The 22,875-nt window shown below is 40.8% G+C and overlaps 1 protein-coding gene across 2 annotated transcripts; it reads left to right on the top strand.

Moving 5' to 3' along the window:
* Window positions 1–238: 238 nt before the first annotated feature.
* On the top strand, window positions 239–20,789 carry LOC130160610 (cAMP-specific 3',5'-cyclic phosphodiesterase 7B-like). 2 transcript variants are annotated; one of them, XM_056363223.1, is made up of 13 exons: window positions 239–559; window positions 3,534–3,594; window positions 11,552–11,641; window positions 12,764–12,927; window positions 13,058–13,121; window positions 13,377–13,472; window positions 14,279–14,379; window positions 15,354–15,485; window positions 15,597–15,688; window positions 15,789–15,933; window positions 16,077–16,173; window positions 16,696–16,776; window positions 16,959–20,789. In XM_056363223.1, the coding sequence occupies exons 1-13, from the start codon at window positions 539–541 to the stop codon at window positions 17,174–17,176; spliced, it is 1,362 nt and encodes a 453-aa protein (XP_056219198.1). In that variant the 5' UTR covers window positions 239–538; the 3' UTR covers window positions 17,177–20,789. The 2 variants fall into 2 exon arrangements, with proteins under 2 accessions (XP_056219198.1, XP_056219197.1); XM_056363222.1 differs by lacking the exons at window positions 239–559; window positions 3,534–3,594 and adding an exon at window positions 6,705–7,468.
* The last annotated feature ends 2,086 nt before the right edge of the window (window positions 20,790–22,875 follow it).

Below are 22,875 nucleotides of genomic sequence, written 5' to 3' on the forward strand. Positions count from 1 at the left end.
TCTAACACAGAGAATCTGAGAAATGTGGCGGTTAAACTATCTCCTTCATTCTCTGTCTTATAGTAAAATATTCACAATTAAAATAGTATTCAATTGAGGGCAACCAATTATACTCAAATCAGTGACTTTATCCAGCGCTGGTCTATTCCCCACATGTCCCGCCTCTGTGATGCTCCAACCAGCCCCTCCCCTCTGCTCTCTCTGCGGCTCACAACCAAGTCATACACAGCACGCGGAAAGGGGCGGCGGGGGAAACGGAAACTTCACCTTGCCTTTTAAAAAGCGACGATGTCCATACAGGGCGAGTAAGGTCAGACACAACCACGGGAGGAGGATGAAATTGTTTTTTTTGTTTTTTTTGTTAGTTTGTTAAAAAAAAAAAAAAAGCAAACAAACAGGTGTCAGCCAGCCAGGGCACAGTCACCTTTCATCTCGCCGTATGAGGTTCTGTCCTGCGCTTCCCTTGATATGAAAACACTCAGCACGCGCCAGGCTCCGTCGCATTCACTCGCTGTCCATGAGCAGCCACGATGGTTAAATGTCCTGTTTAATGGTCGAGGTATGTAGATTTTGACTTAACAGCAGTATGTGCTGCGTGCCTCCTCCATACACTCACTCTCACACACACACACACACACACACACACACACACACACACACACACACACACAGGACTGGTATGACCCAACGAAAAACCTGTGTTACATTCCTATAGTGTTACTGTTAGAACCTATGAAATGTCTTTAGTGCTCATTAGAGCGTTAGACCATATTATAGTCTGTTTTGTGTATGCTAGCGTTTTTATAATACTCCTATATGAGTGTTGGTTCTCACAAGGGATACATTATTTGGATTCTAGGTAGAGAGTTAATGGTGACCTTGGGGTCTCATGGTAAGGGAATAGTTTGTTTGGTCCAGACCTCTCCTCTTCATGTATATTCCATGAGCTGCAGTGTTAGCTACAGTAGGCCTCGTGTATTATTGCATTGTGTCACGTCAGTGTATTGACAGCTTTACAGCAGTCAACCGGCAGCCTGGACACTGCAGACCACATGGAGACAGGGGGCAGGTGTGCAGCAGAGGGAGCTATGATAACCTACATTATAAGGCAGGTTTGCTGTTGGTGTTTGGTTTCATGTGAAAGTGTATATGTTAGAAACATACATAGGAAGTTGATATTGTCGTGATGTTGGTTGTGAAAACAAGGGGACTTTATTATTTTACAGTTATGGTACATGAGTGGATTTCCAATGTAAACAAATTTGCCTATTTGACCATGAAACTTCATTCATCAGTTTAGAAACAGTAGTTTGTAAGAAGCATCTTAACTCTGTCCATGTTCAAGTGTTTTACGGAGCTTTCAGTGAAAGAGTTCATTCTTGAACTTGGAAACTGTTTGACAAAAAAGATTAAGTCTACCAACTACCTTTTTGCCAGAGCTGGCTAAGATATATCATTGTTTTCCTTAGCGCATGGAGTTTGCTTTATTGTCATTGACACCAGTCAGTTTTCATCACTTGCATATTGTATATCATATCCACTGTTTAATATTTTTAAGCACTTATTGTATGTTTATTGCTGGATAACTTTTTTCCCTACTTCTTTTGTTGTTTTGTTCCCTTCCTGTTTCTCTGTCCCTTACTATTAAAATTGTATGTAATATATTTTTATTTCTTTTCTGAAAAACTGAAACGGTAGCAAAGTAAAACAGTATTTTAAGCTCCTTATATGCACTTAATGTATTTTTGTGTGTGTAAATACTTTCATATTATTATGTAGAACATAGACATCACATCAAGCATGTGTAACAGAAGTACACCACTATGCAGAAGTTGGGCGTACATAGTGTTTATTTTTGTGTAACACACATTTTCTCTTATGTGTGATTAAAGTGCATTACTGCAGTTGATACTTGCACAGCAGCATTTTATATGTGAAATATTGTATCTCTGAAACTTTTAAAACTGTTTCCAAATCCATTTTTCCCCATCCCTGGTAAACATAAAAGGGTCAGTGAATAGACCTGCTCAAGTTAAACAATTAGGCAGCAGTTAGCCATAAACAAACAGATACAGAGACTTGACTGGAGAGTTGTTCAGACAAGGTGAATAATGAGCAAAGAGCTACAGATCATGGAAAACAAATGACGAGGGCATCCTGTAAACATGCGATAACCATGTGGGTAGGATGAGTGATCAGCCTTTGCTTCTAGTTTGACTCCATCCACCCGTTTCCTGCACGCCAGTAAACAGCAGTGAGCTAATTTAGATATAAATCCTCCTACTCAAGGTACTTGTTTATGACTATTTTCCTCCAGAGGTGTAACGCTGAACACTATGTAAAAACAGATAACAGATGATTTGTTATGTGTCTAGCAGGTCAGCTAGGGTACCTGGTTTCTATCAAATATGTGCGTGTGTGTCTTGTTTTCTAAACCAACATTGCTTGGTGCACTCAGTCAACTCAAACTCATGTCCACTATGCACACAGATGTTAAGCCATTATAACTATTATAGCCATTACTAGCTATTATAAATAGATTACCTTAATTGGGAAATGTACCGAGCTCAGTCTGCCTGAACTGCACCACAGTACTTTGGATTGTAATTAGGCTTCAGACCTGAGCTCAGGTCAGGGTATGGTGGCAGGTTGCAACACAACTAATGTACTTTATCAATTTTAGCTCATCAGACAGAGATGGGTAAGGTATTGTTGGTGCTGATTCAAAAGCTGGGCAGAGCGGATGATGGAAAATATTTGTCTGTCAAGACTCATATTACTTTGCAGGGGGTTGGAGTGAGGCAACAGAAGTCTTGATCATTAAGGATTCACACATTGAGGTTTGACATTAATCAGAGGTGAAACAATTAGTCAGTTGATCTATTAGCCGGTCTTTGGGAAATTAATCAGCAACTCTTTTGATAATCCAGTAATAATTTAGTTAACTGAACATTTTTTGGTTTTGAACTGTTTGTCGAACAATGAAACAAACAATTTTGATGTGCTACCTTGGTCTCTGAGAAGTTGTGGTTATTTTCGCTAATTTTGAATGGTAATGGTGAATGTCTCACTATTGAGAGGCTTTTAATGGGTCAGGTTATGATAGAAAAAATATATTGAGTTTATCTAATGAACATTTCTCTCAACCAATCCACCACAATATGTCTGCCTTATCAGTTTTTCTAAGAAAGGACTACAAAAATATTTGAGTTGAACTAGATACAAACACACATTTGATAGAAAATGACTAAAAAAAGATGACTTAAGGCCTATGACCATGAGGACCAACCATGTGGAAGCATGTGATTAATGTGCAAATTGTTGCCAGTTTATGCCCGTTTGCTTCCTGACCCACTTTTTCAGTGTTGTTGTCCAACATGCAGACATGCTGCTATCGGTGCAGTGTGTATTTTTGGGTGTCGTAATATTAATCTCTCTCTCTCTCTCTCTCTCACTGTGTCTCTCTCTGTCTCTCTCTCTCTCTCTCTCTCTCTCTCTCTCTCTCTCTCTCTCTCTCTCTCTCTCTGCCACAGAGGTGCGGTGCTGTCACATTTAAAAGGTCGGAGCAGAATGCCATACACGTTCGCATGCTGGGTAAGAGCGCTAACTGACCTGAATACCTCTGTGCTGAAGATTTGTTAATAGGTGTAGTCAGCTGCAATTTGGTGGTGGAGAATGTTTCCAAATACTTGGTATCCCTGCTTCAGGCCTTCCCTGGTTTAATCTCTATGTCAAACAGAGAAGCATTTTCCTACTATCTCTGTATACACACTGCACTGTCTAGTTGAGTGGCTTTTGTTCAACACTGTCGGTTTCACACTGTTAAAAGTCATGAGTCCACCTTGCTGAGAAACCTCTAAATGTTCTAACAATGTTAAATTTTTCCCAGTCCTGTTTTTTGAAACATTGTCTGCACTGGAGACAGTAAAAAGTAGCTGTTTATCATAACTACAGTCTGAGACCTTGATGATTCAGACCTTGAAATGTAGCCAAAGCTGGTTGTTTTCCAAATGAATGTCAAACTTTTGTTTAAAAAAAAAAAAAGGAGAGTGAAAGTGTGAAGCAACCTTAAACACATGAAAGAAAAGGTAAGGCAGACATGTAAATTACACACGCGTCCACACACTTTCACATGCACAAAGACAAACAAGCAGAAACGTAGATACTAACACAAATACAAACAATTGCCACTGTTTTCTCTAGACAGACCATTTCATTCGCTGGCTGACCTACTTCTCTACAGCGACCTGCCAGAAAACGTGACCAGTGGCATCATTAAAAGAATCAAAATAAGAGTCTGTTACTCACAAGCACACATACAACTCAGAGAGCAGAGACTGCGTGGTATCTCAGTCGTACTGGATACTGTGCATCGTGTATGTGTGTGTGTGTCTGTGTCTGAGAGGGACTGAGCGATCATTTGGAGCCAGCAGTCCACAGCCTGACCAAGTTTACTCATCAAGACCCCCACCGACCTCATCGACCCTCTTATATCTTTCTCTCATTCTGTGACATCGCCGCTGTTTTGTCTGTCACATGCTTCTTTTCACATATTCAGACAGTTATGAATCTTTGCTCTGTTTGTTTGCTGCTATTATGCTTTTGCAGCTTTATTCACTTTTTCATCTGTTAAAGTCACATGATTCAGTCCTTGGAGGATGCGACCGACCACTGTCAGTCTCCACAGATCAATTTTTTTTCAAGTGCCAACAACGAGGACAGCTATCTGTCTTTTGCCGCTGTTGCACTTACTCATAGTGATGATGATAAAGGCTCTTTTAAATGCTTTATGATTGGGGCTGGTGAGACTTATGATTTGGCACCATGATTGAACATACCAAGATGAGTCTGTTATAGCCCGAGATAAACATCATACAGTGCTTGGTGTTTCGAGATTTGAATAATTTTGCCTTGTGATCCTGTCATTCTCTTAAAACGCGTCAGATTTTTATGATGAGAGGAGGCAGAACAGAGTCATGTAGCAGGGGAGGAAAAATGGTTCGATTGCAGAGCCACATACTAAACTAGATACCTCACCTAACCCTACCAGGGTAAGGTGAGGTATCTGGTTTTAAGTTTCAGTAGTCTTCAGACATGTTCCTGACCTAAAGGAAGAAACTGGGGAAGAACTTGACTGTTTCTGTTCAACTAGTCTGAAGACATCAGGTTCTTGTTGTTGATTATAGAGTTTACTTGATGAGTACAAAATAAGAGACATGCTTTGTTCCTCATGATGTCACTACACCCTAGAAGAACATAAAAATTTTACACTAAATACCAACTGCTCATGACAGCGACAACAAAACAGCTATACTTTGAGTACATAGTCATGGTGCATTTTCAACCATCTGTACATTGTCTCACTAACTGAGACTGTGGGAAACTGAGAAGCAGTTTCTTTTATCGTAATGCTCTTTGCCTCGTGATTTCTTGCAATCAACTTCTTGCGTCTGATTTGTGACATTCAAGGCTATGTGCCTTGTCTGCCTGTGTGTGTGCTTGTGTGTGTTTGTCTGTGTGTGTTACAGTACTTTTGTCAGCATGTGACTGTTTCTCAAGGGAACATTTCAGTGGAAAATGAAATGGTTTTAGCTCTGCATCTTCCATGATCACACAAAGATCTACTTACATTCACTTAATTGTAGTGTCATAATTAAAGTGTGGTTTTCAGCAGCCACAGGGAACCCTTCAGGTGTTTGTTCTATTTAAGGGTGACATAGATAGATAGAGAGCGGTTCCAGGCCCGAAAGGAGGTTCAGTTCTGCACAGTTCATCTGAGTTAAAACTGCTTCAGTTCAGACCATTACAATCATTTTGCAGAGCACAAATAGTAGATAAGTGTAAGTAAGATTTTAGATGTTGGAACTGATAGACAGTGAGACTCTGATTACTTTAGGTAAGTTATAGATAGAGTTGTAGTGTTGATAGTGTTTGCCTTAGTCATTATGAATTTTCACCTTGACGTTTCTTTGAACGTCTTCCAAGAATTTAATGTTTCAAACAAATCCTGTTCTATTGCTTCTGTCTTCTGAAATCCTGCTTGTGTTCAAGCCTAAGGCTGGTTAGTCACCTGAACAAGTTACAAATAAATCAAACAAACCCGCACAAGCGCTACTATTCCATAGAAGCCTCAATGAGGAGTGACTCACTGCGTGCGGTGTACCTTGTTTTACCTTCAAGAAGTTCATTATCTTGTTCTGTCAGAGTGGGAGCTCGTATTCTCAAAGGTTAAACACACTCTGCACACAGTTAGTACTGAAACAATTAGACAATTAAATGATTAGTTTATCAATTCCAGCTTCTCAAATGTAAGGATTTGAATCAATATATGTTTTGGTTGGACAAATTATGGACCTCACCTTTGGTTCTGTTTAATTTTGACTGGCATCTTTCTCCATTTTCATTATTTCTTGGCAATCTATAAATCAATTTTAACAAATAGGCTAGAGGATAGTAATTTTAATATTTTCTAAAGAAATGTGTGCATTTCATACATCCCTGTTTCCTCTGGCCTCACGGTGAGACAGAGGATGCGTCTGTGAACCCAAAGCCCCATGAACGCTTACACAAATCCTATTGGTCTGTGGTTGGGGTAGCAGCATATAGGCAGAGTGAGAGAGTGTGTCAGTGAGCTAAGAGTGGGGAGAGGAGGGGCTTTTAGACTCCACAACAACACTGGCGCGAGTGAGACTGTAGAAGGGAGAGAGAATGCGGCAGAAGGAGGCAGCAGACTGTCAGTGGCTGAATCTGGGAGAAAGGGATACGGGCGGATTCTTCTCTCTTTTTTTCTGGCTTTTCCCACCTTTGCATTTTTAGTTTAATCTTTTTTATCACTCTGCAACCCTTTGCTCTTAATCTTTCTGTCCTTTTATCCTCCCTGCAGCAAGTTCTGTCTTTCCCTGCAGTCTTTATTCCTCTGCCCTACATCCAGACTTGCTACTATCTCAATCTGTCCTCCTCTTTCTCACCCATGGCTACCTGACAGTGAGCTTCTCCTTCCGCTGTCTCTCTTCCTCTCCTTGTTTCTTTGTCCCACCATCCTTCTTTCTCTCCCCTTCCTCACTTTCTCTCCCCTCTTTACCTTGATCTCTCCTTTCCTTGCACTTGTCCGTCATCCATCTATCTTTTTGTGGTGTGAGGATGCCAGTATTAGAGGGGCTCTGGGGCCCAGATCTTAGGATGCGGGACTCTGGTCTTGGTGTCGGGGTTGACGTTGGCGTCTGTCCAGATGAGGCTTCCCGCTCACCAGTGTGGGGTCCTCTCAGGACTCCTCCAGTTACTTGTGGGGGCCTGTCGCTGGCCCTGGAACTTCCGGCTCTCATACGGCAGCTCAGGGCAGCCTGGAGGGCGCGCAGGGGAGGCCCTCGGGGGTCTGAGAGAAGTGAGGCGAGCACTTGGGTGGAAGCAGAGAAGGAGGATGTAGAGGAGGGGAAGCAGGACATAGAGGACAGGAGCATACATCTGGAAGGTAACTTCCACATGATACATGTTTCAAGTACAGTAAAGCTCATAGGAGTTTTCTGATAAATGTTTAATGTGTCATGTATGTTGTCTGTTTAGTTTGACCCAGCAGCTGTGTGTGCTACATGAAAAAAAAAAACATTTATAACAGAAACCCCATAGTGTGTGACTTTACATTGCATTTTTTTGGGCGCATTCTGTCACAATGTGTAATGATTTGTGCAGAATTTGTTCTCTTTGTAGTGGTGTTTGTGGTCAACTTTATGAACAAGGGTGTCTGGGCTTGTTTTTGTCTGTCCTTGTGCATCCATTTTTTCATTTAAATATTCAACTTTTTGACTACGTGTTTGGGTGCACGTTTTAATTTAATAAAGTGCATGCGTGTGTGCATGTGTGACATTACCTTTGACAAGCGCGCCTCTGGCCGCATGTTTACGTACATGTGTGTCCGTAAGTGACGTGGGTCCAGACGCAGCTCAGAGCAGTTCAGATAGCTGGCCAGAGAGTAGATGGTGAAATGAGGGATTTGGGCTGTAAAGCCAGAGTGTCCATTAAATAAAGCTTTGTAACCATCTGCTGAGCTGCAGCTGTACTGATGACACTGATGTGACGCCATCAATCAAGCCTGTGTCCGTCTGTCAGGAGTATAACACTGATGACGCAGAGTAACATTGTTGCCAGTTTGGTATGAATTTCTTTAGTGGAGAAGTGATGATTTGACAATAAACCAATGTTTAATGTCAATGACAGGAAATAAAGTGATGAACAACAGTGACATTACATTGATATTTAATAGGCTGTTGACTATGCTAACACTGATGCTGACTTTCTTGAGAGGTGTTTTTGGCCTTAGGCTTTCTCTCTCATACATTGATATCATTTTACTGTTAATGTTAGATTGACAGAAGGCCTGACTAACTTTCAGGTGTTTTTTGATAACGTTGATCTCATTGTCATTTAGTGATACAAGTATGATGCGGTGAAAGTCTTGACTTTGATATTTGCACAACCAGCTGATCAAAAAATGGAACAATGTACATTTAAATCTTTGTGTGTTTGTGCTTTTGAAAAGTTGAGATGATTCATACTGTGGGGAATTACCTGTGTGCAGGTAGTGACTCATAGGGGGGAAAATGGACAAATATATGCCATTCACTGCTTGTGACTTTCCCGGTTGAATTGTGATGATCTCATTCATTTGATGACTTCCCTACAGAGGGTGAAAGTCTGTCTGCGCATTGTTGATTTCACCACGTGTCAAGACACTGTGAGATACCTTGTCTGTGGTGATAGTGAGTCATTCTGACATTTAGCACTATAGCAAAGACTGAAAAGGATTGAAAATATCAGAATTATACTTTTTTTTTTTCTTTTTATTAAATAAAAGGAGGGTTATCTAGCAGTGCTAACTGGCAGTGTTTTAGAGTTTGGTTTAGAGTATTTTGCCAAAAACTACTGATCATTTTACTACCTGAAATGTAATTAACAATTGTCATATTTTCCTTTTTTGCCAATTGCATATAGAGAGCTACCATACTCTTAGTTTATATGATAATGAACAAAAGTTGTTTCGAATTTGGGCTGCTGCTTGGACAAAAAAAGATATTTGAATATGTCAACATGGGCTTGAAGAGTTTCTTTTGCTATTTTCTGACATTTGTATAGACAAAATAATTAATCAGTTGATCAAGAAAATAACTGGCTAGATTATTCGATAATGAAAATAATAGTTACTTGCTGCCTTAGGTCATGTCACACATCTGTCTGCTGTTGCAAACACACAGAAAGAGAATGTGTTAGCTCTGCCACTGAGTTAACTGTGTCTGGACATCACTGCCAGCTGCATGGATGCACTGTATGTATTTATGTATCCCCATAAAGCAGTTGCAGGCAGAAGGAAGCATCATCGGCCACTGTGTGTTTAAAGCACGTTTGTATTCGAGTATTGATGCTGCATATGGCATCGATGTGTCTGACCGTCTCTTTCTGAGAAGGAAAACAGCCCCAAAGCACAAGTTGTGCCATAAACACTGAGAGATTCAGTGAAACCAAGTGAACATATTCCTACCAGAGCCGTGTGTGTATGTGTGTGTGCACGCATGCGAGAGTGCGTGCGCGCGCCAAGTGTGTGATCTTGTTTTTCGCATTTTGAATCAGGGATTTGGCCTCATTTGCAACTGTGTGTGCGTGCCGTGAGCGTTCGTGCACAGGTTGATGACAAAGCGCGTGTGCGTTGCCACATCTTTAAACACCCTTTCCAACTGATTCACGTTTTCATCCTAAGTGACCCAGTTCTGTTCAGCATGGGGACAATGACCTATTTACCACACAAAGAGTTAAAAGAAGAGAGGGAAAGAGGAGAGGGGCGGAGGGGGGCGAGACGAAAGGATGGATCAGATGGGGAGAGGGGGTGTTGTTGTCGAACACGAAGGAATGAAGGATGATGGGAAGGTTGAGGGGGTGGTGATGGAGAGAGAGAGAGAGAAAGGAGGATGTGGAGACGGGATCCAGAAGTAGGGGAGGAAAGAAGGATGGAGTGACACATAAAATAGAAGTATGGAGAGATAGCTATAGCGAAGGAAGAGAGCCAGAGGCTGGTGTGTATGTGTGTTTGTGTGTAGGGGGTGATCTGAGTGTTACTGCGGTGTTTTTTCCAGATGGTGTATTTCCTCCTCTCCTTCCCTGCCAGCGCGCAGGATAAAAAAGCAAAGAGGCTTTCCCCCTTTTCTTGCTCAAACTAGGCCAGCAGGACCTCTGCCTCACTTTAACAGGCTGAGTCACTTCCCCCAAGTGGTTTATATTTGTTTGGTTGACTATAACATGCATAAATAGGGAATGATGCCAATTTTCCTCCATATGTTTTATGTATAGCCATCTTGCCTACACTGCACACATGCATTTACCAAAACCACAACGCCTGCCTGCAAACTCTGGTTTTTGGCCACCCACACTTGCAAGGGAAGATCTGGCAACCTGAGGGAGTTACCACAGTGACTCCAGCCCCATTAACAGATAGTTTAGCTGCTCTTACAAGCGGGAGTCACAGAGGTGATGTGAATTGGCAACCTCTGGGACATAATACGCTCCAGTTCCCCACATCTGATCAGTAAATTATTCAGTATTCCCATAGTTTGGAGCTCATTCAAGTGTAAATTTCATGTGTCTGCATGTATGCGGTGACTTAGAGCCTAGTTTTGTTGTGCCTTGTTGTCACTGGCCTCTTGTGCATTTTAATAGAGGCAGTATTCAGTGTTCAAGGATCTGTTATGCTGTTGTGTTCCCTCTCCATCTGATAGGTGCTCACACAATGAAGGTTACTTTTGGGACTCTTCCTGTGGAAAGAATTCATACAGTAGACAGGAGACAATGTGCTGTCAGCATCTCCAAAATAAATGGGCACTTCAAAAAATGTGAGAAGTACACGTTTCCTTTTTTTAGATTCAGAGTCAAACAGAAAAGCTTTGTTTTGTAGCAGAAACAACATTTCCACTCCTTCTGCTCGGAGCACAAGGGTTATGAACGACCTTTGTTTAAAAATTTACCACATCAAACGATCAGCGTCAGTGTGACACTACAGTAAAAACAAGAACAATTATTGTATGAACGAAACGCAGCACCAGTCTGGTAATTAATAAGTGTTCAGACATGCACCATAACAGCTGCACCGTGGCATGAAATCCATTCTCCTCAGGCAAACTCAGACCAGATGCATGATGTCCTGGTGATTCAGCGAAGTCAAAGATCCTCTTGTTTAATAGAAGCTGATTTAAAGACGACTCTAAATCTGCTTTTATGAGGCTGATCATGTTGAACATCTATGTATGGCACCGGGGGAACACTTTGCTCTGTTGTCCTCCCGTCACCCTGCTGGCTGCTCGACTTAGCCTTCTATCACCTCTGCTCTGCTGAGTCTCTACACCCCCCTCATCTCTCTCCTCTCTCCTTGAATGTTTGATTCATGGATTTTTTTTGGGGGGGGGGTGGGCATGGTTACCAAATATGGCAAATACAAAACCATCCATAAAACCACCAAATATTTATATATTCCATCCTCTCCTTATTCTCCCTTCTTTCTTTCCCTCTCATGTAGCTGATGGCAGACTGAGCACTGGTCATGCTGGTGTGTTGCTGGCTGAGAGACGAGGCTCCTACCCGCTGATTGACCTGCACATCCTGAAAAGTAAGTCTCCTTACCTATTTAAGTCGAACACAGCTGTAAGTCTACTAATAAAACCCTTATTTATTCATTTACTCAGAAATCACCTTTGTTGTTAAAAAAACTGTTTCCAGGAATTCCAATCAAAGTTTCTAATGGTGAAAGAAATGGTTCTATCTGGTTATACGGTAACACACAAAGGGTAATCATTTTTGTGACTACCCATAACAGGAATAAGTGTTCATATAAATGTGATACCTGCATAAAAAATACCTCAGTTATATGAAGAAAATACACTAAATGAAACTCATACTCATTTCTTGGTTCACACCCCATTTTTCAAACAAGACCAAGGCTTTGTCCCAGTATTTGCACTCAGTCGGATGTGATGAGTTTCTGGGAAATGACATCCGATACCCATTAAGACTGCAAATTAGTGGAGGATTTTCAGAGAATGTCTCGAAACACGTGGTTGATGAGGCCATCCCACCGCTCACATAAATAGATGGATATGTGTCGTTCTAGCCCTGATCCTTTTTGATTTTAGTTTCATTTAAATGGAGGTTGCAAGAAATAAAGCTGTTACACTGGGTACTTTTTTCTACATAAATTAGGAGACATAAGGTGATGTTATTTCAGGATTTTAAAAAAATCAAACTCATTGTCAAAATAAAAGAAGGAAGCTTATATGATATGATATAGATTCATGATATATTTATGATATTCACGCTACATCATTATCATTTATACAGATGTGGTATTAAGGTTGATTCCAACATGTCATGAACTTTAACTTGACTGTGTATTTGTTGATTATTGCCAGTGGTAGAATGATGAATTATGGGATACACTTGTCTCTGAATACAGCTCAGAGACAGAATCAGGGTAATTGTGCATTAAATGTAGGTTAAGTGTACTGTGTGTTTTTTCAAAAGTGGGTCACACAGTCTACTTACCTGATGGGGCAAGAACTCTCACTAATTACTCAAGACCAAGGATTTGGGTGTTTGGACGGATCTGCATACAATTCAGGAAATCCTAAAACTGCTTTTATTAGATGTGTATCCGTCACTACTGCACCACCACCATTTGTCAGGTCCTCTGTTTGCTAATGATAAAATAAATGTTGTGTCTTTGTAATTTCAGCCAGTGCCCAGCAGGGGGAGGTAGAGTCCGGCAACAGGAGAAAGGTGAAGCGTCTGCTGAGCTTCCAGAGATACTGTCACGCCTCCAGGCTGCTCAGGGGTTTAGTGCCCCACACCCCCGGGTCCCTACACCTGCTGGACGACGACTATCTAGGACAGGCTGGGGTAAGTACACACACTCACATGTACATACACTCAGAGGTGCAGACATGCAGGTATCCCCAGGTCTCTGTATCACAAATGCACCGCATGTGAATCACAGGTCACTTCTGATAACTTTGTCCTTTCGTTACAGCATATGCTATCAAAAGTAGGCACATGGAACTTTGACATTTTCCTCTTTGATCGTCTTACAAATGGTAAGAAGACTTATCAACATTATTCACTTTCTCAATTTATGTAAAATAAAATCCTGTTTTTGTCACCGTGTTATCTACTGTCCATTTCTTTACCTTGTTTTTACTGTTTTGTTTTAACATGCAACTTTAAAAGAAAAAAAAATGTTCTCACTGTTATAGTTTTGTAAAGTTGACATTACTGTATGTGTCCTCTGACATAGTAGTATTTGTGTGTGTGTGTGTGTGTGTGTGTGTGTGTGTGTGTGTGTGTTGTAGGTAACAGCCTAGTGACCCTTATGTGCCATCTCTTCAATGTCTACGGTCTCATTCATCACTTCCAGCTGGACATGGTCAAACTGCACAGGTTTCTGGGTAAGCTGCAAGAAAGTGGCAGTAATTCCCATTAACCCTCTGTCCTCTGATATTATTGGCTACTGACTTTGATAAAAAAAAAAAAAAATTGTCGGACAAATTACACAAGTATAAAAATGTTGTATCTTACACAAGTATGATCATTTTCTAAGAATGTTTTATAACATCTAAATGGTAAGGAGGACTGATATGATCACACATAACATTTTCTCCCAGCTGTCACCACCTATTCCACATAGAAAGCATTTGCTTTGTAAAAGGTTCACTCGGCGTCTCTTTAGGCAGGACAGAATACACGTGAAAGCTGAGCAGGGTTTAACGTTTCAGGAAAGCCCAAGCTGATGTCAGCTGCTTTTTCTCTGCCAATCAGTCATTAAAAAGGAGACTCTGGGTTTATTTTCCCCACAGTAACAACTAATATGGATAAAGTGACAGATGTGTGTGCGGATGTTGTTATGGTAAATAGATATTAATCCAGTATCCACAGCATGCTAAACTTGCTTGGCCTTTTATCTGTGCCTTAAAATCCCAATGTCTGAACACACCCTACTCTCAGCTTTGCTACTGTACTGTGTCAAGTTATTTGTTTACTGGAGTGTTGCAGCTGTTTGAATAATTGTAAAATTCTGCATCTTTTCCTCAGTGAATCAAAACATCTTATGTATTAACTGGATTACACTGATCTGATAATCAAATTAAGGCTTTGACATGTTTCAGCTGTGTTTCCTGAATTGCATTAATATTGGATTAAGATATGCAAGGGTAAATAGTTTAATAGGATATGGTCTCATCTCCTGTCTTGCCAGGCATGGTGCAGGAGGACTACCACTCCCAGAATCCCTATCACAATGCTGTTCATGCAGCGGATGTCACTCAAGCCATGTACTGCTATCTGAAGGAGCCCAAGGTAATTAATAATACTGTATTCACAGATACGCACACCCACTCTGTTTCACTCTCTGTGTGTCTCCCTCTGTCTCACACACACACACACAAACACACACACTGCAGCAATTCACTAGACCTGAGTTTCTCCTTGACATATTCTATTAGCTTTGCTCCCTGAGGGATAATTCCTGCTCGCTTAGACTCGGCAACGCATCTATCCACAGCCTGGAGAAATCCCTGAAGCCCTCTGACCAGATTAAGTGCCTCTGCATCTTTCCCCTTCATACAGTAATTGTTTTGTGTCCTTGTTGCTCTGTAAAGCACTTAGTGATGCACATATTTTGTGAAAGGCATACGGCCTGGTCTGCTTTAGATAATGAGGACACACTCATATAAGATGACAAGCCTGCTGCTTCTCCGATCAATATACCATTTTGTCCTTTACTGACCATTAAGCATTCATCCCCATGCTCCGAAACACATCTGGATCTGTTATGAATTAATATCATAACTGTGAGTGAGTACTTCAGTTTACAGTGCAAAATATGAAACTATTTGAATAATGAGGTAAGTATATTTCTATACCGTGTCCTTTATTATATTTTAATTACAACAAACACTTTTTTTCTCAAAAGGAAGCTGAAATATGAAAAGTAGATTTGCAGAAGACAAATTGAAGCGGAAATACACTTAAGGTCACAACTGAACTGAAACCTAATGTATAGTGCAGTCAGGCAGTGCAAGTATCAGGACAGGTTTGTTCAGACTCAGTGCTCCAGCGTATTGGACTTGGAATGAAACATAAACTTTTAAGTTGAAGTTCTGACTCTCATCTTTAATTTCAGGTGTTAGATTGCACCCAAAACAATGAAAAACACAGAGTCTTCATACTCCACACTGTATTATATATTCTTTAAGTCTCTCTACAAGGTGAGCGTAGCAATCAGGTTTCATCTAAAATGAGTGTGTCTGTGGACCTCCCCTGTGTTGCAGCTGGCAGAGCAGCTGAGCCCACTGGATGTGTTCCTGGGTCTGATGGCAGCAGCCGCCCACGATGTGGACCATCCTGGAGTCAACCAGCCATTCCTCATCAAGACCAGACACCACCTGGCATCCCTCTACCAGGTACACAGCGGGGGGCGGTGCTGGTTAATAGTGTGTGTTTCAACATGTGACGGTGGGTTTAGTGTCAAAGCTGCAACTGAGTCTGTTTGTAAAATTACTTATCCTGAACAGAACACATCTGTACTGGAGAGTCACCACTGGAGGTCCACTGTGGGCATGCTGCGAGAGTCAGGACTTCTGTCCCACCTGCCTGCTGACATGTGGTAAGAACACACACACACACGATATAAACAAATATTTCTTACAAGGATACCCTACTCTGGTCAAGTGTGAGCAAGACTGTCTCCCCCCTCTGCTCTGCAGGCAGGACATGGAGCAGCAGCTGGGCTCTCTCATCCTGGCTACGGACATCAGCCGGCAGAACGAGTTCCTGTTGACCTTCAGAGAACATCTGGACAACCAGGACCTGGACCTTCAACTGGCTTCACACAGGCATTTTATGCTGCAGGTATACTTCACATCCGCCCCACAATACAGTATATGCGAGCATTTTTCACACAATTTTGGAATTATACTGTATACTTCAACAAATAACTTTCATATGAACAGTAAAGCAACGTATGATTGAATGCCTCGTCTCTTTGCCCTCAGATCGCTCTGAAGTGTGCTGACGTCTGTAATCCGTGTCGGGTTTGGGGGCTGAGCAGACAGTGGAGTGAGAGGGTATGTGAGGAATTCTACAGACAGGGTGAGTAAACTGTCCGAGATGAAAAAACCATCAGAGAGAATGGTTATGACATTGGAAGTATTTTTGAGTGTAACTTTATAATTTGAGAGAACTACCTTAGTATTTAGAAAATAGAGATTTTGATACCTTCAAGACACCGGAGTCACTGCTGAAATTCTGTGTTTTAGATCTGAAAATCAAGAACTACATGTGTGTGACCTACGTTATATATTTTGTTGTGTACTTACATTATCCCAAATGTTTCCAGCACTTTTCAAACCTAGCGAAATCCATGATTTTAATCATGGTAACGGTCCGTTTCATTGTTGATAGAGACATATCTCCTATGCGCGTCAAAATGAACTTTTTATCCAGTTTTAAGCCACATTTTTAAGATGCACACTGATTGTAACTACTTAAACATAATGAATTAAATATTTTATTCAGGTCTGCATCTGTATCATCTTTTCTTACATCTCTGCTTTTCTATTGCATGTTCTGGTGACAGTTTTTATTATGATCTGTTATTCTGTTTATTAACAGGTGACCTGGAGAGAAAGTTTGACTTGGAGATCAGTCCTCTGTGTAACCAGCAGGCGGACTCTGTCCCAGCCATCCAGATAGGTGAGTACAAAAGACACAGGCATACACCAAGAATATTATATCATCATGTGTCCCTGAGAGAAGATGTACTTCAACTCATTGAGAGATGAGGAGGGACTGCAAGTAGTGTCAGGATCAATATAAATCTGTCAGTCCCCACCCCCCTGAGTTCTCACTCTCCTTGCCTTTGTTATGTGTCTTAGGTTTTATCTCCTACATTGTGCAGCCTCTGTTTTTGGAGTGGTACCGCTTCACCGAGACCAGCCTGCTCAGCCAGACCATGATGGGTCACCTGCACAAGAACAAGGCCCGCTGGAGCCGCCTTCGCTACGCACACACACATTTAGACACGCAAACACACCCCCACATTGATGAGCCCGAGCCTGAAGGAGGAGGTGGAGAGGGAGAAAGCATCCCTTAATCTTCTTCTTGTTTCTTGGGGTGTTTCATCTTCCTTTGTAAATGGAGGAGGAGTGTTTATGAGGCTCCTTGTTTGTCCTCCAGTGTATTTCCTCCCACTCGTGGGTGTACACGGGCTCTGAAAGTGGGAGCGCAGGATGGGAGTCTGGCCTGGGTTAGTGAGAAATGGCTCCCTCAGCACTGCAGGAAAAAAAAAGAAGATGGAGACAGATCCATGGTAGAGCAGATGGATTGATAATCTTAGTAAATAAATGCCAATTCGACAAAGTCATGCCTTGCTCTTTAACCCTGATATCTGCTTCAAAGTTACTGAGATGCAGATATAGGACGGAAAGGTTATGGCTGATGGCAGAAGAGGGATCAGCAAAGACGAATATTAATGTGTCTGCACAATGCTGCTAGAAGAATAAAGAAAAGCCAAAATTATATACAAATTTAATAAGTCAGCTGGACTGTGCTGAAAAAGATGCTATAAAATATATGAAAGATTATTAAAGGAATATATTAATATATCAACTATACTATGCTTTTTAAAGTTTTAGACAATACATATTAAGCTCTTTTCACTTTTTCTCTTTTTTTGTACAGCTTGCACTTCTATTGGATGCTCTTTCATACAAGTGTCTCGCTTGTCTACTTTTCACTGAAGTGCGTTTTAACTCGAGCACTAAGTTGGTATTTCAAGGTATTGTAAACTGTAACACGTATTCTGTTTTAACTGTGTAACCTGTAAGACTGACCCATACAATTAATGACTGACACAAAGTGGCTTCAGCTGCTGTTGCCGAGTTGCTTGAACTCTGATATCAACCCTCTGCTGGATGTTTTTGACTTGACCCGACTCACCAATGTGGAGAACACAAACAAGAGCCTTTTTTTTTTTTTCATGTAATGTTCTAAACAGTATAATCTTTTCATACTGTGATGTACGACCTCAGCACTTCACATGCCAAAACACACCACAAGCAATGTTATCAACCGTTTTACTGCATGTGGATATTGGGAAACATAACTCTCCTTACACTGGTGTTACCTTTGTAACAACTTAATGGGTGCATTTATTTATCTGATAACCTCACTTTACAAGCTCATACACAACAAAGCCTTAACAGCAACTTGGTCTGTCTACGAAACACATTTTGTAATGGTGTTTTACCATTTTCTGGACAAGCTTTCTTACATGATCAAACTGTTGTTGCCTGTTTTTCTTCAGTCATACCAGCATACTTAAACACACACACACACACACACACACACACACACACACACACACACCACACACACACACACACACACACACAGATACACACACAGTACTGTAGCCGCTTGTTTCCTATTTGATCTCCCAACCAGTGTCAGGGTCAGATTGGGTCGTACACTCAGTGAGCATTGCCAAAGTGCCAATGTACTGTTCTGATGCATTGACTCCCTGCTCTGTTACCTCTCTAAGGCTTTTATATTACTTTGTTTTTACACTTGCTGCAGGCACTGTGTGCACTGTATCTTCTGAACAGACTTGGGCCAATTAGTAGCTACAGATATTTACAATTGTAATAACTAATTTATTATATCCTGCAGTAAATATCAAATCAATTGAGATGGTTGTTACAGAAAAGTATATATTATCGTTCTTTATTAAAAATGTGTACAATTCTCAGTTGTCTAAAAATGGAACTTATATATATAATCTCAATGGTGAAACTTATCCGTATGTAGCTGATGTAACTTAAAACCAAGTATTTGTAAATACTAGTTGGTCCAAGTGTGAAATGCCAATATTTTTTTTTTTTACCAGTCTGCTCTAAATATGTATAGATAAGGTTGTCAGTCTTTAGGTTCACGTCTAGTACACGGTGCTAGCAGAGGCCCCGGCTTCACGTCTTCCCTGAGCTATTACAGAAGAATAACCTGAGCTTTATGATTCTAACAACCCAGCCAACACACAGTGTATTTTGCATACAGTCTATTCTGTAAGATAATCACACCTGAGATACTGAGAAGTTATATTCATGAAAAGTGTAAAACCAATGATGAAACAAATCATTTCTATGGGTTTTTTTTTTTTTAAGAAAAGTTACACTAACTGTGATATAAGCCTTTTCTATGAGGTGCAGTGCAATAAAGTTAAGTCACAGGCCAAGTTGTATGAAAGTGGCCATATTCATATCTATCTGTAGCTCTGGTTATTTGTAGGTTATTCCTGTCCTCACTATAGCACTGTATTAGCTTTGCTTAAACTCCAACTATATTTATGCCCCATACTTATCACAGTTTTTTTATGCCTCTACTGTAACAGGGAGTCATGGACCATCTCTAAAAAGCCTGACACTGTTGACTGATTTGATTTACTCTAAGGTACACTCTTGCCTGTTCGATCACCAGTAGCTACAGACAAAGCTCACTGACTCATTCAATCTTGTTTTGAGGTTTTTTTTTTCTTATTTAGACCTTCCTCCCAGTACAGCTGTCTGTGTCAAGAGCAAATAGTTTTTAAACTAGAAACAGAACATTGTGAGACATCACTTCATGCTACCTAAAACCTACCGCAGCATTTTATTCTTCGTTACTGACGATGTTACTGCCACAGTGTTGATCTTGTCAAGATAGCAGGCCTCAGGCTGCCTTGTATTTGAATACCTCTCAGAATCAGCACTGATACAGGGTCACTGAGCCATACTGGTTTCACTACCAAGTACGAATATGTACTGTAGTTTTTATACCAGAATAGTAGTTATAGCAGATTCACTATAGGTATCATCTTATTAAAAAGAAGTTAGTTTCATAAAATCAGTGAACTGACTGTGATGGTCAGAAGAGATTCAACCAGGATCAGCTGGTATTATATATAGAGTACAGTAGTTTCCATTATAAGATTGGACACAGAATTTAACAGAAAAGTTATTTACATTTTTATGCTTATGCACTGACGTGGGGGTATGTTTCCCTTTTTTCAGCCCCTTAAAAGGATCATCCATGGTCAAAAATAACCACTTTGTTCAATAAACTAATCATGTGGTGCAGTTCCACCTCAGATTTAACTGTGTTTTAAAAATTAAATTTCTATCTTCACATAAAGTGTAATCAGTCGCCTGATGATTTGAAAGATTGTCATCCCGGTGCCCAATACTACAATCATTTTTTGTTGTCGTTTTTCCCTTGTATTTCCCTTGTGTTTTACTGTGATCGACCTGCCGCAAAGCTAAAGCAAGAAACACTGAGCCTGATGGACCAGTTGTCACAGAACTGCAGATGTTCAAATGTCTATTTTCTCTGAATGGGTTTAAGACTTCTTATCCATGTTGACTTTAAGGCTGAAGTTCAGAGTTCATTCTTGACCTTGAAATCAGCAGTTGAGAAAACAATCTTTACATAATGTCTATTTAGTTGCTAACTACACGCTAGCTACCTGAAGGCCTTAACGTCTTCGGAGAAAAAGTAATCACCAGCTTGGTAATTGTAATAGAATTTTTGAATGGCCCCTTTGAAAATTAGCCCATTGTATACAAAACTGATCATCTGACGTCTTGACTGTATATTTCTGTTCTGACAGCCAACCTCTGAGCACTGTGAACAATGAAAAGTAAATGTTTTTCAATTAACATCAGACAATATTACTCTGTGTGTGTTTGTGTGTGTGAGTTTTTGTCCAACAAGAAAATGTTATGAGTGTGATCGACCACTAGATGGCAACAAAATCATTTCAGTGGCTCTGTGCATGCAGAGAGAAGCTATGGGGGGAGGGGGGGCATGGCAGGGGGCCTCTACCTGCTGCTTTGTATACAGTATAAATACAACAGACAGCCTGTAAATCAACATGACAATTTCTGTGATGGAAGTGCAGCTGGGGGCTATGGGCCCACATGTAAACAACAAAATTACAGAAGAAAGACAGGGTGAAATCACACAGTGTAAAGTTGGGTTTAGTTGTACTTTGCAAGACAAACAACAGACTGAGAAGCTGGATGAGTCACACTGTTGGATCATGAAACTGTATACTGAAGGAGGTTATTAGCATTTTTAACCTGTTGCAAATCAAACTTTTTACAGAACACAGGAGGCGTATAAAGTAGAATTTGTTGCAGAATGTTAGAGGGCCAAGAGGACGGGGAAATTTAAGGGTGAAAAAGTCAGAAGGGAAATTACTGTGAAGAGGATTAATGGGGATTTTGTATTAAAGAGATAGAATAAAGAAATGTGAAAGGACTGTTAATACAGGGTTGATATACTCTATTGATAACTATTAATGTAGTGTAGTGAGCAGAGAAATGATACAGACCCAGTCTGTGTTTCAACCATTTGCATATCTCTGATTTGCAATGTAAATGAGGCTCGTAGATTGTGACAGAGGCAGAGTCCATTTGTGATTGGTCACCTATTAAATCACATTACACTGTACTGGTTGACTTCTCTAAACTTTATCTTGTGGGAAGGTTTCTTTCAAATGCTACAACTCAGCTTTTCCAAGTCCTCCGGGACTTTGTGGGTCCTGCTATTGGAGAGATCCGAATACCCACACACACACACGCACAACATAAAAGTTCTGTTTTTTAAGACTGGAACCTGTTCATCAGAGCATGACATCTGACATCCATTTTATACTGATAATGCTGTCTTTCTGTCTCCCGCTCAAACACACACACACACACACCTACACACACCTACACACACGCACACAATTCATCCCAGTCAGTCAGCATCCATCCAGCATGTGTCACTGTAAATATTGACACTGCAAACAGAGCCCCCTCTTTTGCCCCTTAAATGACAGTCAACCAATCCAACCACTCCCACTGTGAAAACACTCACTCCATCAGCCCATTGTGTCGATAACCATCTACCTCCATATGCAGACCTGTAAGAAGGGCTTTTTGTCTTTTTTCATCAATAGCTCTGGGAGAGTACAAAAGAGTCAATTGCAGCATTAAACGGAACACACTTTTTTCTCCCTTTTTGTTTCACATAATTTGAGCTGATGCTCTGATACCTATTTGGCCTCACTGCTCTGAGATGGAGAGTAAAGACTGTGTTTAGAAAGCGAAAAATGAAACTTCTGTTTCACACTGCTGTGTCTGTCTCACTTTGTCTGTCTTGGTTACTGCGCTCTGCACTGAAAGGGTTAATCTCTTGTTGTTAGTCACCTGCTATATGCACCGCACATGCTGTCTTTATCTCTTTGCATTATCTTTCTTTCCTTGTAAGACCATCATTTATTTCAGTTTACTGAAGTGAGTAAGTGCAGCAAAAACAAAAAAACACTTCTTTTCTGAAGCATGTGTTTCTTCATTTGTCCACCCTCCGCACCCCTGCCCTCCCCCACATAGAGTCAGTGTGTGTCCTCATCCCCCGATACTCCTTAAAAACTAATGTTGCACACCTAAAGTAGCAAGTTTTCAAATTTAGATTCAATTCAAGATGACGCTGACAAAGACTGCGCACTGCCCCATCACCACTGTAAATGAGCAGGTAAATGCTGCCTGTCAGAGTGTGTTACACCTTATGACACATGTTGTATTCATAATAGCTCTCTGAATCACAGAATTGGATGGACGTCTTTACTGACAATAAGGAATAATCATCTCATGGCATTCGTCCATAAAACTATTCAATCCAGTGAATACTTAACTTTAAATATTTCACATGTATTGTATTTGTGCACAAATCTAGGCAGAACCGGTTTCAGGTGTTACGAACTTTGAACTA

Source organism: Seriola aureovittata, chromosome 19, assembly GCF_021018895.1.
Source record: "Seriola aureovittata isolate HTS-2021-v1 ecotype China chromosome 19, ASM2101889v1, whole genome shotgun sequence".
Classification (NCBI taxonomy): domain Eukaryota; kingdom Metazoa; phylum Chordata; class Actinopteri; order Carangiformes; family Carangidae; genus Seriola; species Seriola aureovittata.